The 14622-nt window shown below is 36.0% G+C and overlaps 1 protein-coding gene across 1 annotated transcript in view; it reads right to left on the bottom strand.

The window, feature by feature from the left end:
• Positions 1-5501: 5501 nt before the first annotated feature.
• The window catches only part of LOC145994824 (uncharacterized), a 175088-nt gene continuing 165967 nt past the window's right edge, over positions 5502-14622 (bottom strand). The window contains exons 18-19 of the mRNA XM_083131145.1: positions 11131-12588; positions 5502-6839 (exon numbers count right to left, since the gene is read on the bottom strand). Coding sequence (XP_082987271.1) covers positions 6652-6839; positions 11131-12588 — 1646 coding nt within the window. The 3' untranslated portion in view covers positions 5502-6651. The remainder of the gene's footprint in view (positions 6840-11130; positions 12589-14622) is intronic.

Genomic DNA, 14622 nt, shown 5'->3' with positions numbered 1-14622 from the left:
TGTGGCTAAGAATGATAATGAGATATTGACTTCATGAGTTCTAGAAAATTTTATAATCTTCTGAGAGCCAACATAATTCTCATCTTCAAGGATTGAAGTGTTCCCTGAATGTAGAGTAACATTAGCTCTTGAAAGCTCAGAATTCTCATGCTTTGTGTTGTGAGAAAATCTTGTCATTCTTCATGGCAGTAAAATTGACTGAATTGTTATGTTGTTGTAATTAATATTCAACTATGGTCCATTTACTTTTCCAGATTCTGAACCACTATGCTGACTCTTTGATTCTTGATTCTGAAGGAATTCAGGATAAGATAATGTCAAGTGTATTGTGTTGGAGGATTATTTTTCATTATTATTATTATAGGAATTGTAGATTTCCTGGAAACCTGATTCGAACAGGTGTTCTCGGGTTACCAGCCAGGTTAAATCGGCTTTATCCCAATATTTCGAGTGCATACATTGTTCTCATCTTCAGGGAATGTAAAAATGGAGACCAGTGTAGGGTCCCATTTCACGGGAAGCGCCAATCTCAACAGGGACGTATGACTTCAGCTGTGTTAAGCTTGGAACCCACTCCTCCGTTAAAATATGACACCAGCCAATGAGAACACCAGGATCCAGAGCAAGCCAATAGAAAGACAGCATCCAAGCTCCGCTCCATCATAGTCATATACAGGGTGGCTCAATAAGTCACTTAACACCCTCAGTACAAGGCCACTGCGGCATGGAATGTGAAAATGGCGATGACCAATCATTGCCTGGCTAAGGGGGAACCACATTGATGCCACCCACACGGTCGGCGGCCATCTTGATGTCCGCCATCTTGAATTCAACTTCAGAATTTTAAATGGGAAGGGGGTCGTGCGACATATCAAAATGGGCTAGAATTTCACGAGAAATGCAATGGTGAAGGTTTTTTGACGTATCTTTAACCAGTAAAAAGTTATGACTGAATTCTTGTACCAATTTGCTCCTTTTCGAGCTGTTAGAAAAATGCCTTAAAATTTGTTTAGCGCATCGGTAATGCATCGAGATCAAAGTGACGTCTAGGGAGAGAAGTTCGCATGCCATTGCACACGATTTTAATCGGATACATCCATGAAGAGCTGCGCATTATAAATGGTTGTCGCGAACCATTTACAGTGTGACGCTTCCATTGAATTAAAAGTCCTTCACAGTGACAAGGCTAATGTTTATGTTCAGAAGGAAGTTCATAAACAGAATATGTGACCCTTGTCATCTGATAACTAACTTTGGACAAAAACTGGTTCATAACGTTCCCATAAGTGTTCTGGTGTTCTTCCCTATTGAAAAAACTCTGTAAAAAGTACCTTCTTCCATAAGCAAGGATGAAAAAAACTGTTTATTTAACAAATCCAAGTAGCCCTAAGCATTTAAGGTTCCGTTGATGAAAAATTGACTAACTAATTGTGTTCCACAGAGCACGACACACCATTAACTAACCAACACTAACCATTCAGCTTTGATCTGTCGAAAATGGGTTATCAGATCAAAAGCATCGAATATTCTGTTTATAAACTTCCTTCTGAACATAAACATTAGCCTTGTCACTGTGAAGGACTTTTAATTCAATGGAAGCGTCACACTGTAAATTGTTCGCGACAACCATTTATAATGCGCAGCTCGTCATGGATGTATCCGATTAAAATCGTGTGCAATGGCATGCGAACTTCTCTCCCTAGACATCACTTTGATCTCGATGCATGACCGATGCGCTAAACAAATTTTAAGGCATTTTTCTAACACCTCGAAAAGGAGCTAATTGGTACAAGAATTCAGTCATAACTTTTTACTGGTTAAAGATACGTCGAAAAAACCTTCACCATTGCATTTCTCGTGAAATTCTAGCCCATTTTGATATGTCGCACGACCCCCTTCCCATTTAAAATTCTGAAGTTGAATTCAAGATGGCGGACATCAAGATGGCCGCCGACCGTGTGGGTGGCGTCAATGTGGTTGCCCCTTAGCCAGGCAATGATTGGTCATCGCCATTTTCACATTCCATGCCGCAGTGGCCTTGTACTGAGGGTGTTAAGTGACTTATTGAGCCACCCTGTATAACCTTACACTGGTCTCCATTTTTACATTCCGTGAAGATGAGAGCAATGTATGCACTTGAAACGTTGGAAGCTAACACCGATTCAACCTGGCTGGTAACCTGAGAACACCTGTTAATATTATTATTATATTTAACTGAAGCATACTAACATGCACCCACCGTCTCATCACTTCAGGTTCTGTGTTTTGAGTCCAAACTTGTGCTGAATGTTCCTGAGTATTCATTTTTATTGTCATGGGTACTCCAAACACTTCCTTGAAAGTTCACATAACCAACTTCACAGTGAGAAAGTACGTATTTTAAAGAATACGTACAGGTTTTTTTGTTTCCAATAAATGATGTTTTGGCACCATTTCCTGGGACTTCTTCAGACATTCCAGGCTGGCAGCCTTCCACCGTCCTCTTTTGTTCTTGTAACCTTTTTACCTTTTAACAAATACTGTTTTTTTATTGTTTTTTTTTTTTAATGCTTTAAACTTGTTGTTAAGCCTCAAAAATATCCAAGAAACTAGGCCAAAATGTTGTGTATTGGAAACAGAACCACTTGTGAGTACTTTTTTATATTAATTATTGGTTGGCCCAAAGAGACGGAGAAGTGAAATAAACTAAAAACTAAACTCCATGGTGCAAGAGTCGTTTAAGACCCAGAGCCTTCCAGAGTGGCTTTTTCATTGGATGATGTGTGGTCAGTGCATTTCTGACTTCTTCCTGCTACATTTTCTTTTCACAAGTAGCTCACTGGGCCGACACCAGAATTTTGGGGCCTTCTACTGGGAATTGAACCCGGGAACACTTGCACCAAAGGCAAGAGTATTAACCACTTAGCTACACAGGAACCCAAGTGAAGTAAAACAAGGAAAAATAAATACTTTTCCCTAACCACAACATAAATCATGCAAAAAATATAAAATGCTAGGTAAAACGTACTGGGTTATTGCGTGTAATGTAACTAGTAATTTTTCTCTTCAAATTGAGGAGGATTTGTTGGCAGGGCTTCACACATTCACAATCTCGACCATTTCTGGAGGCGATATGAGCAGCAGCATACTCTGGCTGGGTGACCCCAGAGCCCCCTCTATACATGAACATTTTTGGAAAAATTCCACCTGAAATCACCCACCCTGGGAGTCGAACCCAGGTCTCTATGTGGCAGTCAGACACCCTACCAACTGGACCACAACGGCTTTTAAATTGGAAGAGTTATTGGAGTTGGAGAGTAAATCATGGGACTCAATGTTGTCATAGAAAACTGGATACAATACTTGTAAGAATTAACTTTTTAGAATCAAGTGCTACTTGAAAAAGAGCTTACATAGTCATTTTAAAAGAAAAAAGAATGTTTAATATAAGGAAAAAAAAACTAATGAAGAACTAAAATTAAATAGTCAGAATCAGTTGTTAGCATATGCAGATGATGTAGACTTACTAGGGGATGATTTAATACAGCTAAGAATACAATTCCTAAAATATTTTTAAAAGCAGTTAATGAGAGATGTTTGGAAGTTAACAAGAAAAAACTAAATATGTGCTTACAGGCCGAAACCAAGTGTTAGGTAATAATCAAAATTTAATTACTGATAACAATTTGTTTGAATTAGTTTCCAAATTCAAGTACTTAGGAGTAATGCTAACAAATGAAAATGATATTAAAGAGAATATAAAAAGCAGATTTATTTCATGAAATGCATGTTACTTTTCTCTTCATAAACTTTTATATTATATAATATCTAAGAAACTAAAAGTTAAAATGTACAAAACCGTAATTTTGCCTGTAGTATTATATGGATTGTAATATAATTAAGCCTTGTTTCCATATTAAAAACACTAAGTTGCTGACCAAGGCAGTTTATTAAGATAAAAAACACTTAACAGGTAACGTTTCAACCCTGTATCAGGGTCTTCCTCAGACGAAGAACTAAACTAAAATGAAGAAATATACTACACACACACAAAGATTACATACACATAGCAGGGTCACTAGCCACACAACAACAAATCAAGTTGACAGTCCTTATCTAAGAAGATTTCTCCAAAGGAATTAAACATATCACCTCCTGACAGTTGTTGACTAATGGGTCTACTACACTGACAGGTCAAGATTAGCAAGAGTCTAGAACCACCTGCTTACCACTCACCCACCGCTCCTGCATTTTGGGTTATGGATGAATACCTCCTCCTCTGGTCTTCTTCTTTTCTCTTCTTTCTTCCTTGTTCATACTTCTTTTTCCCTCATTCCTTTTCTTCATCCTTTCAACTTTCTCTAACACACTCTTCCATTCCTTGTTTATCTTGAGTCCTCCATTCCAATTCATGATGTCTTCTCCTTTCTTTTCTATTTCTTTGGCCTCCTTCCATTTTCTCACTAGTTCTCTCTTCTCTTTTCCTTTTCGCCTAGCCGAATCCCATTCAACTTCATGTCCTGTTTCTCTAGTGTGTTTGAATATGGCATTCCTGTGTCTCTTCAATCTCACATCATCCATGTGTTGCTTTAACCTGTCTTTAAGTCTCTTCGTTTCCCCTATATATACACTTTCACATCCTCTGCACTTCACCTCGTAGATGACCCCTTCCTCTTCCTCTTCTCTCTTTTCTTCCTTCTTCTTGCTGGCTATACTTAGTGCATCCTCCCTTCCTGTAAGTTCTTATACCCACTTTCCTCAGCACAGATAAGGACTGTCAACTTGATTTGTTGTTGTGTGGCTAGTGACCCTGCTATGTGTATGTAATCTTTCTGTGTGTAGTATATTTCTTCATTTTAGTTTAGTTCTTCGTCTGAGGAAGACCCTGATACAGGGTTGAAACGTTGCCTGTTAAGTGTTTTTTATCTTAATAAACTGCCTTGGTCAGCAACTTAGTGTTATTATATGGATGTGAAACTTGGTCCCTTACATTAAAAGTGGAACACAAATTAAGAGTATTTGAAAATAAAATTCTTATGAAAATATTTGAACCTAAAAGGGATGATGAGACAAGTGAGTGGAGAAGGTTACATCATTTAGAACAGCATAATTTGTATTCATGTCCAGATATTATTAGAATAATTAAATCAAGAAAACTTGGGTGGGCAGGCCATGTGGCACGAATGGAAGAGGAAAGCAGAGTTTACAGGATTCTTGTTGGGAAAGCTGATGGTAAGAGACCTGTAGAAAGGCCAAGACGAAGATGGAGGGATAACGTTGAGATAAACCTAAAGGAAATTGGTAAGGATGGAAAAGATTGGATTGATGTTGCCCAGGATAGATACAGATGTAAGGCTTGTGTTGCAGCAGCCATGAACCTTCAGTTTTAAGAATTCTAGATAGTTGGTTAGTTTCATATAAGCACATACCAAGTACATTATTGGGGCATTAGCAATATATATTTTCTTGTGCTTGTAATATATAGATATATGTTTGGGAACAAGGAAAAGTCAAGACAGAAATATTGTTTTAACACTTTATTACAACAGACTTCAATGTGTGACCAGGCTGAGTACAACAATGAATCTGATGAAGTTAGAAAAACAATCCCACAGTCATCATAATCCAGTCTGATGTAACATGATAACATAGATGCAACTTGTCTGGATTCCTTATGTGCTAATACCCAACAGGTATATATGCAAGTATGTGAGGAATGAATAACATGATTTCAATAGGTGTGGTTTCAGCATTTTCTCTTGCAAATTTTATAATTTGTTTCATAATAACAAAGTCCAGTGCTGTACAGTTTCAACCTAGTATCTTATTACCCAAGCCACTATGCTACTTTATTTTGGTCAATCAACTTGCTATATATTTTAGGGTCGTAAGCTTAAATGATAACTTGCCTTGTACTACATAGAAAAAAGGGTATTTGTCTAAGTATGTTAAAAATATAACATTAAAATTTAACAGAACATTATAACATGTTCTTCTTTCACTAATATATGTTTCACAGCATGTGTTAAGTTAATTTTTTAAAAAAATTAGTGCCTTTTTTTTAAATTTTTCACTAATTGGTATTTTCTCTTTGTTTTTTTTTTGTTTCCTTGCATAATGATGCCTTATGCAAGACAATTTGTACACTTTACACAACTAAAGTATTCGTGATTTCAATGTACTCTACCAAGAAGAAACACTTCATATGCAATAGTGTTACAATAGATTAGTGTGCCTTAGAACATTGATGTAACAAACTTATACACTCTGATTAGTCTTCTGTGTAACACAAACTTCAAAATTAAGTTTCAATTTGAAAAACTATGGAAACGACATTGAGCTTGAATTCAAAACTAATGTGAAGGAAAAGCATTTGAATTTTTTTTATGAGAAAAAAAAGAAAAGGTGACTATATACACATAGTGAGGAAGAATGGCCACAATCACACATTAACAAATGATATCACATTGTCTGAAAAATATACACCACAACACAAACTTTCATAGTAAATGTGCTTTTGTGCAGACTCCGTCACACATTAAAGGGCTGTTGGTTCTCACGAAAACCACAGGTCATTTCTTAAATTGCGTCCACAAGTTTTTGTTTACACGAGCTCCCAAACTATTTTACAGTGGAAGAAATTACAGTTCTTGAAGTTTTATCTTCCAATTATCAAATTTTGGAAAACGTTACTGGTCGGTAGTATTCCAGGCCCTGTCCCCAGCCTCGAGGAGCGGTGTTGTAGTTGTTGAAACTTGTTATGCTGCTGATCTTAGATGGCTGCCTGGGGGGATTTTGCGATTGAATAACAGAAGGAATTTCTGGCATAATTGTTTCTTGTTGGATTGGTGCAGCAAATTCTGAAATGGAAAGAAAAGATTGGGTAGAAGTTCACAATAAACAACTGCTTGTGAAAAGTGCAAGTTTATTGAACAGAAACTATTATTGCAACTCAACCAGAAATACTGTACTATTTACAACTAGTTATATTTCATTCAATAATATCGTAGTTGCATTTGATAATTAATAACACCAGAGAACACAACATCACAATTGGCAGTAAACCAGGACTGTAAGTTGATGCTGATAAAGGGATATTAGTATGGGAAAGTTATCAATTCAGATTAAAACCAGTGTTAATAAAACATTTAAATACTGACCAAGGCTGAATTTATAGTATATAAAATATATACACTAAAAAGATAACGTTTCCACAATATAGAATCTATTGTGAATATTCGTCTGAAGAAGACCCTGTTAGAGGGTGGAAACATTATCTTTTTAGTGTATATATTTTTTATACTATAAATTCTGCCTTGGTCAGTATTTAAATGTTTTATTAACATGGAAGCAAGGCTTAATAGTGTTAAAACCAGTGGCGTATTTTGAAAATTTGACTAAGTTTATCGCAACAATTCTTATGTATTGTATATTTTAATTAGATATAATAGAAATAAAACACCAATGCAGGCATGCAAGTAAGGCAAAAACAGAAGTCTGACGACTTAATATTTTCCTGTAATTTCTACATATGTGAAAAACGTTGGTTTAACGGCATACACTACTGCTGATTTAAACACTGAACAATCTTGTTATGCTTTTCCTGAGACCAAGCATCTTGTGAGGTTTGTAAAATATCATTTGACACTTTCACATGGTCTAAACAGTCTAAATATCCTTGAATTATGGATGTAATACATTATTACAACTGTTTTTAATATCTGATAATCTTATATGTGAAGCTAGGGATAGTCTGATATAATTTTTTTGTCAATACAAATAAAGTACAGATATCAGACCAATCACCAATATCAATAAGCAATCCAATTTGTTCTGTGTTCCATGAAGAACCTGGATAGTTGGTTAATGTATGTAACTAGATGACTGCAGAGCCATAGTGGTCCAGTTGGTAGGGTGGATCATGGGCTCAATTTCCAGGTAGGGGTCAATCCATACGGTGTCCGGTAAAAATGGCAAACGGAAAAAATGGCCAAAGTGAAAATGGCAAGTTTTCTTCTTTGGCAGTTGTCCTCTCTCAGCGTGCAGAATGATCGCTACCACTGCTTCATTTTCTTACTGGATGCACCTGATTAGCTTCCACAATAAAGCCTACAGTCTTTACTCTGTAGGATGTTTGAATTTGAATTGCATTACTCCATATAAACCATATACATTGGTATTTGGAGGTTTCAGTACAGTTCAGATAAAAAATATAGTTACAAAATTTATATAATTTACAATTTACTCTATAATATTTGTTATTAACTAATAGTTTTTTTTTTTAATTTGTTTTTGAAACTTGTCATATTTCCTGCTTTAATATCATTTGGTAGGTTATTGAATATTTTAATTGCCATATGTTCGGGTTCCTCTTGAACTAATGTTAAACGTTGACTGCCAAGGCCAGATTGTCTGAATGACATCGTGGGGCCAAGTAAAAAAAAAATGTGAAAATGGATCAAGTTGGTGTAATTAGATCTGTGAAGCACAAGAAATTTCAAAACAATCCAAAAAACCGTTGAAAATTCAATTTAAATTTGAGACCCAGTTTTGGGTATCGTGGCCTGGAGAAGAGAATTTTGATCAGAAGGCCATGAGACCCATTTCTGTCTCTCACTTTTTTTTGTAAATGACTTCGTTTCTTCAAATAACGAACTTCAATTACTTGAACTATCAAGCTCATCCAGTGTTGCACGCTTTTTTTCTGTTTCTTGGTCATACATCGTCAACAGAACATATAACAACAGAAGTGCTTCTTCCATAAAATATTGCACGAAATGCAATCTACACGTTCAATCACACTGAATATAGTCTTAATTTCTTCTTCTTCCTTTATTTTTCTCCTTCTTTGTTTAATTCTTGCCTGAAATACAACAAATGTCAAACAAGGATGCATTTTTTAATGTGGCCTGTTGTATTGAAAATCAACAAAATAATGTCATCATAAATAATCACAGAGCACTAGGTTTATTACTACAATGTTACGGCCATTTGTACGCCATTGTTGTAATCGCCTGTTGCTATCTAGGGCCAGGCTACGAGTATAGTGTAACATTCTGGAGCCAAAACAATATCTTTGATCATGTTAGCAAATGACAAGTGAAACCCATATAGGGGTATCGCGGCCTGAAGCAATTGCTGAGGTGAGACACACAAGTGGGTTTCACGGCTTCATGAATGACGATACTTGAGACCCACTTTTGGGTCTCATGGCAGTCAACGTGTTGTGAAGTATGGCCTTAGAAGCTCATTATTTCAGGTGTTATATGTATATTCTATTGAACTTCGTAGCGCAATATTTTTTCTCGCATATAATGACATTTCATATGAAGGGAGGGTTAATATTTTGAATTTCTTAAACCTTCACAGCATCATATTCAGGCGAATGATTATGGTCATAGGAACACACAGGATTTTGTTTCAATAATTTTGTTTTTAGAATTCCTTGACACTTGAAATTGTTCCTCCACCTTATAACATTCTTCAGATCAGACTTGTAGAAAGAAGAGCTTATCTCCAGCTTTCCAAGATTTAACAATTTTCATTTGAAAAAAGTAAACAAGTTCGTCCCTCTTAGTGGGAGGGGGTTAGATAAGGGCTGACTTGAAGTCCTACTAGTAACAAATATGTGTGACTGGTCAGCAGGTGCGCGCAAAGCATAAACTTGTTTTCAGTCAAGATGAAAACCCATTCAATGCTGCACTCCCCTTAAGTTACATCAATCACACATGTTTCAAATTATTTACAAAAGTTAACTTTTATTAGTATGTGATTCTATAGCGGCAGTAACTCCTGCCAAAAGAAATAAACGGCATTATTTTTGGAAACATCAAATAAAATGTAATTCTAATAATATCTGGACATGAATGCAAATTATGTACTTCTAAATTATGTAACCTTCTTCACTCACCTGTCTCCTCATCCCTTTTAGGTACAAATATTTTCCTCAGGATATTATTTTCAAATACTCTCAATTTATGTTCCTCTTTCAATGTATAAAATATACCAATGTTATAAAAAGCATTTATTTCACAGCCAGATCATTACATACATCTTCTTATTAAATGTATATAATGATATAGCTTTGATGTGTTTTGCCTTAGCAAAAAAAGTTTAACTTAGAAATATATTTTTAAGAAAACCATTGTGCATGAATTTTATTTTTTATTCATGAGAAAACTAAATAAGTCAGACTTTTAATAGAAATGTTGGATCAGCAAATTTTCTAGTATACTATGGAAATATTATCAGGTGAGATGAAATACAAAACAAATTCAAATTTGCATGGAAATGAAAATAAAAAGGCTGATATTTCACACCTCATGTCATCAACATATTGAAAACTTATTGGTCCTCTGAATTTTCCTCGTTTTGGGATGAAAGAGGAGAGACCATCCCTAAAGAAGGTTGGTCTGAAAATTCAGTTGACAAAACATGGTACATGTGATTTTATCTAGTTTTTAAAATTAAAATAAAGTAGGAAATTGTTTACAGTTGGACTTAGTTTTCTAAAATTAGATATAGCATAATATACTTACAAGACAATTCCTAGAATGTCGCAGGATGATGTTTCAATACAAAAATTTATCTGTTTAATTCCATTCTTGAAATTACATGAACATTTCACAAGAAAGCAGAGTGGTTATACATTGTATCTAAAGATATCTGTTTGGCTTTTACACGGAGATAGGTAATTTACTCTGATAAGCTTACTTTTCATTTTTACGTGCAAATTTTCTTTGCGATCAATTTCACCACCTGTTTGGTGACTTCGTCACATGCCTGAAGAAGCCACCAGACGGGTGGCAAAATCGATCTTGAAGAAAATTTGCTCAGAAAAATGAAAAGTAAGCTTATCAGAGTAAAAAAGCAGAGTGGTTAGTTTTACAAAATATTGTTAGTGAAGCTTGCTTATAAGTAAAATCCATAAGGAAGTTTGTGATGATACTTCTCTTTAAATTGCCAATATATATATATTAAGAATGTCACCAGAAAAGATGCTAGTTGTTGCACTAAGTAGAAGGTAAAGGAATCCTGCATGCCAGATGAGTGAAATGAAAGTAGAAAAATAATCACGCAAAAAAATTACATGCTGTGAAAAAATGAATCTTATAAAAATGGCATGTCACTCAAGAAAACAACAGGTCTTGCCTTTTAAATTAGTTAGAAGCTGCTGTTGTGATCCCACTGTTGCTTGGTCTGAAGTCATGAGGAGGGACATTGAGGAAGTGAATTGATCGCTGCTAATGTTTTGTTCCCATTGTGTAGATTGTTGGCTGAATTCTTCAGTTTTCTGTTCCTGTAAGCTAGATTGTTGCGAGATTTGTTCTTGTTGAATGATACTTTGCAGTTGCTGCAGTGATGACTGCTGTTGAACTACATTTTCCTCTGATATTTGTTTCTCTAGCTGCCGTGTGCGTAGCTCTTGGATAAGTTTCTGTTGTAGAGTTTCCTGTGGCTGTGCACTTTGTTCTATGCTTTGCTGCTGTTGTATGATTTGTTCTAAAGTTTGCTGTTGCTGTACAGTTTCCTGCTGTTCTATGGTTTGCTGTTGTTGTACAGCTTGTTGCTGTTCTATGGTTTGCTGTTGCTGTACAGCTTGCTGCTGTTCTATGGCTTGCTGTATACTTTCCTGTTGATGTATGGTTTGCTGTTGTTCTACAGTTTGTTGTACATTTGTAAGCTGTTGAGAAAATGTACGCTGCTCATTGAGAACTTTCACTTGCGCAGTAGACATTTCATCAGTTTGTGTTGTCATGAAAATGGCATCGAACTGAGGGACAAGCTCTACCTCGGACTGGAATTCTCGGGTTTCAACACAAGTGTTGGCAACATAATATTTTGGGGCTTGCTTCGGTGGCTGTACTGTGGGAAATTTCGAACGATCTTGTGGTGGCCTTACTGACCTATATTTCATTGGTGGCTTAATGCTTTGCTCAAAACTTTTAATTATCGATTTTACTGGACGAGTTTCATACGAGACACCACTTTCATACTGCTCTTGTGAGTATTGTTCCCTTTGTGTCTCCTCAAACATTGTTGCTTGGGTCATCTGTGAACTTTGTGCGTAATCTTGCTGTGTTGTTAGTAAAGAATATGCACTCTGTTGCTGTTCCATATTTTGCATGGCTATCTGCTGCTGAATACTGCTTTCCGACTGCTGTTGTGCAGATATTTGTGTCGTGAGTGTTGATGTGAAATGTTCTTGTGCTTGTTGCCTGGAAGTTTCTTGCGATTGCATAATATCAGCGATTTCTTGTGAAAACTGAGAAACTGCTTGCGATTCTTGTGAAAACTGAGAAACTGCTTGTGATTCTTGTGACGTGGCTTGAGTAGTGGATTGGAGCTGTACTTCCATTGCTTCTTGAGTAGATGTAGCTTGGTAAAGTGATTGAGATCCAGTTTGCATTGTTTCTTGTGTGACACTAGTGAGTGATGTTCCCTGTGCAATGCTGGACAGTGATGTTTCTTGTTTTGGCAGCGGGGTTAAGGGATGCGGGGAAGGTGAAGGGATGTACACGGGATAGGAACCTGGTTGTGCAGAATCCCAGAGAGTTGCACCTGTGTTAATCGCAACAGGCACTGCAGGTGGCAGGCTAACCTCCTTTCCTGTGGAACGTTAATAGATTAGAAGATGAGAAAAAAAAGCACTAACCAACAGAAACAAAGTATTGTTAAGCAAGTATACAGAAACTTATGTTAACTTGTTACTGGAAATATAAATTGTATGCAAGAATATGTCAAATCTAAGCTTGTGCAAGAGAACTTTTGTTATTGCAGAATGTAAATTATATTTTCAATTTCTACTTAAGATACACATCAATAGTATACATATATTGGCATGCAATAAATTTCTGAGAATATATCTTAGCACTAAGAGAGTTTTTACACTGCTTTCTTATTTGCACTATCTTAATTTCATAATGAAGCTAAATATAATATGACAAATGACTTTGCTTAGGTTATTAAATATCCCATATTAACAATTGCTGCAAACCTAGAAATGAAGTTAATTACCACAACAGAAAAATCCTATTTTACAATCAAAATATTATAATTATTTTAAATTTTATTTTACTAAAAAGTTACATTATTTCCAAAGTGTTACAACACATTTATTATTTCATTTTGTTTTACTGCTCTAGCCTTTAATTTTTTCAGATTTAATAAACTATTGTTTTATCCGCTTTTTTCTAAGTCGCATGAAAGTATAGAGGAAACTGTTAAAAATCATGCATGAATTAACAAACAGACGAATAGTTGCATGTGAAAAATTTTCAATCATACACGTGTCAGAAACATACTGGAATTAGCAAGATAGGTCATGTAAGAAGAAGTAAATACACAAATAGATGATTCATATTTATGGAGTGTTGTGTTTTCATTATTCCTGTGCTGTTACTTTATAATCAGCAAACGGAAAGGTTTCAATATACAGGGTGGCTCAATAAGTCACTTAACACCCCCGGTACAAGGCAACTGCAGCGCGCAACATGGAAATGGTGATGACCAATCTTTATCAGGCCAAGGGGGAACCCCATTGACGCCACCCACACGGTCGGTGGCCATCTTGATGTCCGCCATCTTGAATTCAACTTCAGAATTTTAAATGGGAAGGGGGTCGTGCGACATATCAAAATGGGCTAGAATTTCACGAGAAATGCAATGGTGAAGGTTTTTTCGACATATCTTTAACCAGTAAAAAGTTATGACTGAATTCTTGTACCAATTAGCTCCTTTTCGAGGTGTTAGAAAAAAGCCTTAAAATTTGTTTAGCGCATCGGTAATGCATCGAGATCAAAGTGACGTCTAGGGAGAGACGTTCGCATGCCATTGCACATTATTTTAATCGGATACATCCATGAAGAGCTGCTCATTATGAATGGTTGTCGCGAACAATTTACAGTGTGACGCTTCCATTGAATTAAAAGTCCTTCACAGTGACAAGGCTAATGTTTATGTTCATAAGGAAGTTCATAAACAGAATATTCGATGCTTTTTATGTGATAACCTATTTTTGACAGATCAAAGCTGAATGGTTAGTGTTGGTAAGTTAATGGTGTGACGTGCTGTGTGGAACACGATTGGTTAGTCAATTTTCCATCAACGGAACCTTAAATGCTTAGGGCTACTTGGATTTGTTAAATAAACAGTTTTTTCATCTTTGTTTATGGAAGAAGGTACTTTTTACAGAGTTTTTTCAATAGGGAAGAACACCAGAACACTTATGGGAACGTTATGAACCAGTTTTTGTCCAAAGTTAGTTATCAGATGACAAGGGTCACATATTCTGTTTATGAACTTCCTTCTGAACATAAACATTAGCCTTGTCACTGTGAAGGACTTTTAATTCAATGGAAGCGCCACACTGTAAATTGTTCGCGACAACCATTCATAATGAGCAGCTCTTCATGGATGTAGCCGATTAAAATAATGTGGAATGGCATGTGAACGTCTCTCCCTAGACGTCACTTTGATCTCGATGCATTACCGATGCGCTAAACAAATTTTAAGGCATTTTTCTAACACCTCGAAAAGGAGCTAATTGGTACAAGAATTCAGTCATAACTTTTTACTGGTTAAAGATACGTCGAAACAACCTTCACCATTGTATTTCTCGTGAAATTCTAGCCCATTTTGATA

The sequence above is a fragment of the Lepisma saccharinum genome, chromosome 11, assembly GCF_977018435.1.
Source record: "Lepisma saccharinum chromosome 11, izLepSacc3.1, whole genome shotgun sequence".
NCBI classification, from domain to species: domain Eukaryota; kingdom Metazoa; phylum Arthropoda; class Insecta; order Zygentoma; family Lepismatidae; genus Lepisma; species Lepisma saccharinum.
This window is presented reverse-complemented; position numbering and strand designations above follow the sequence as displayed.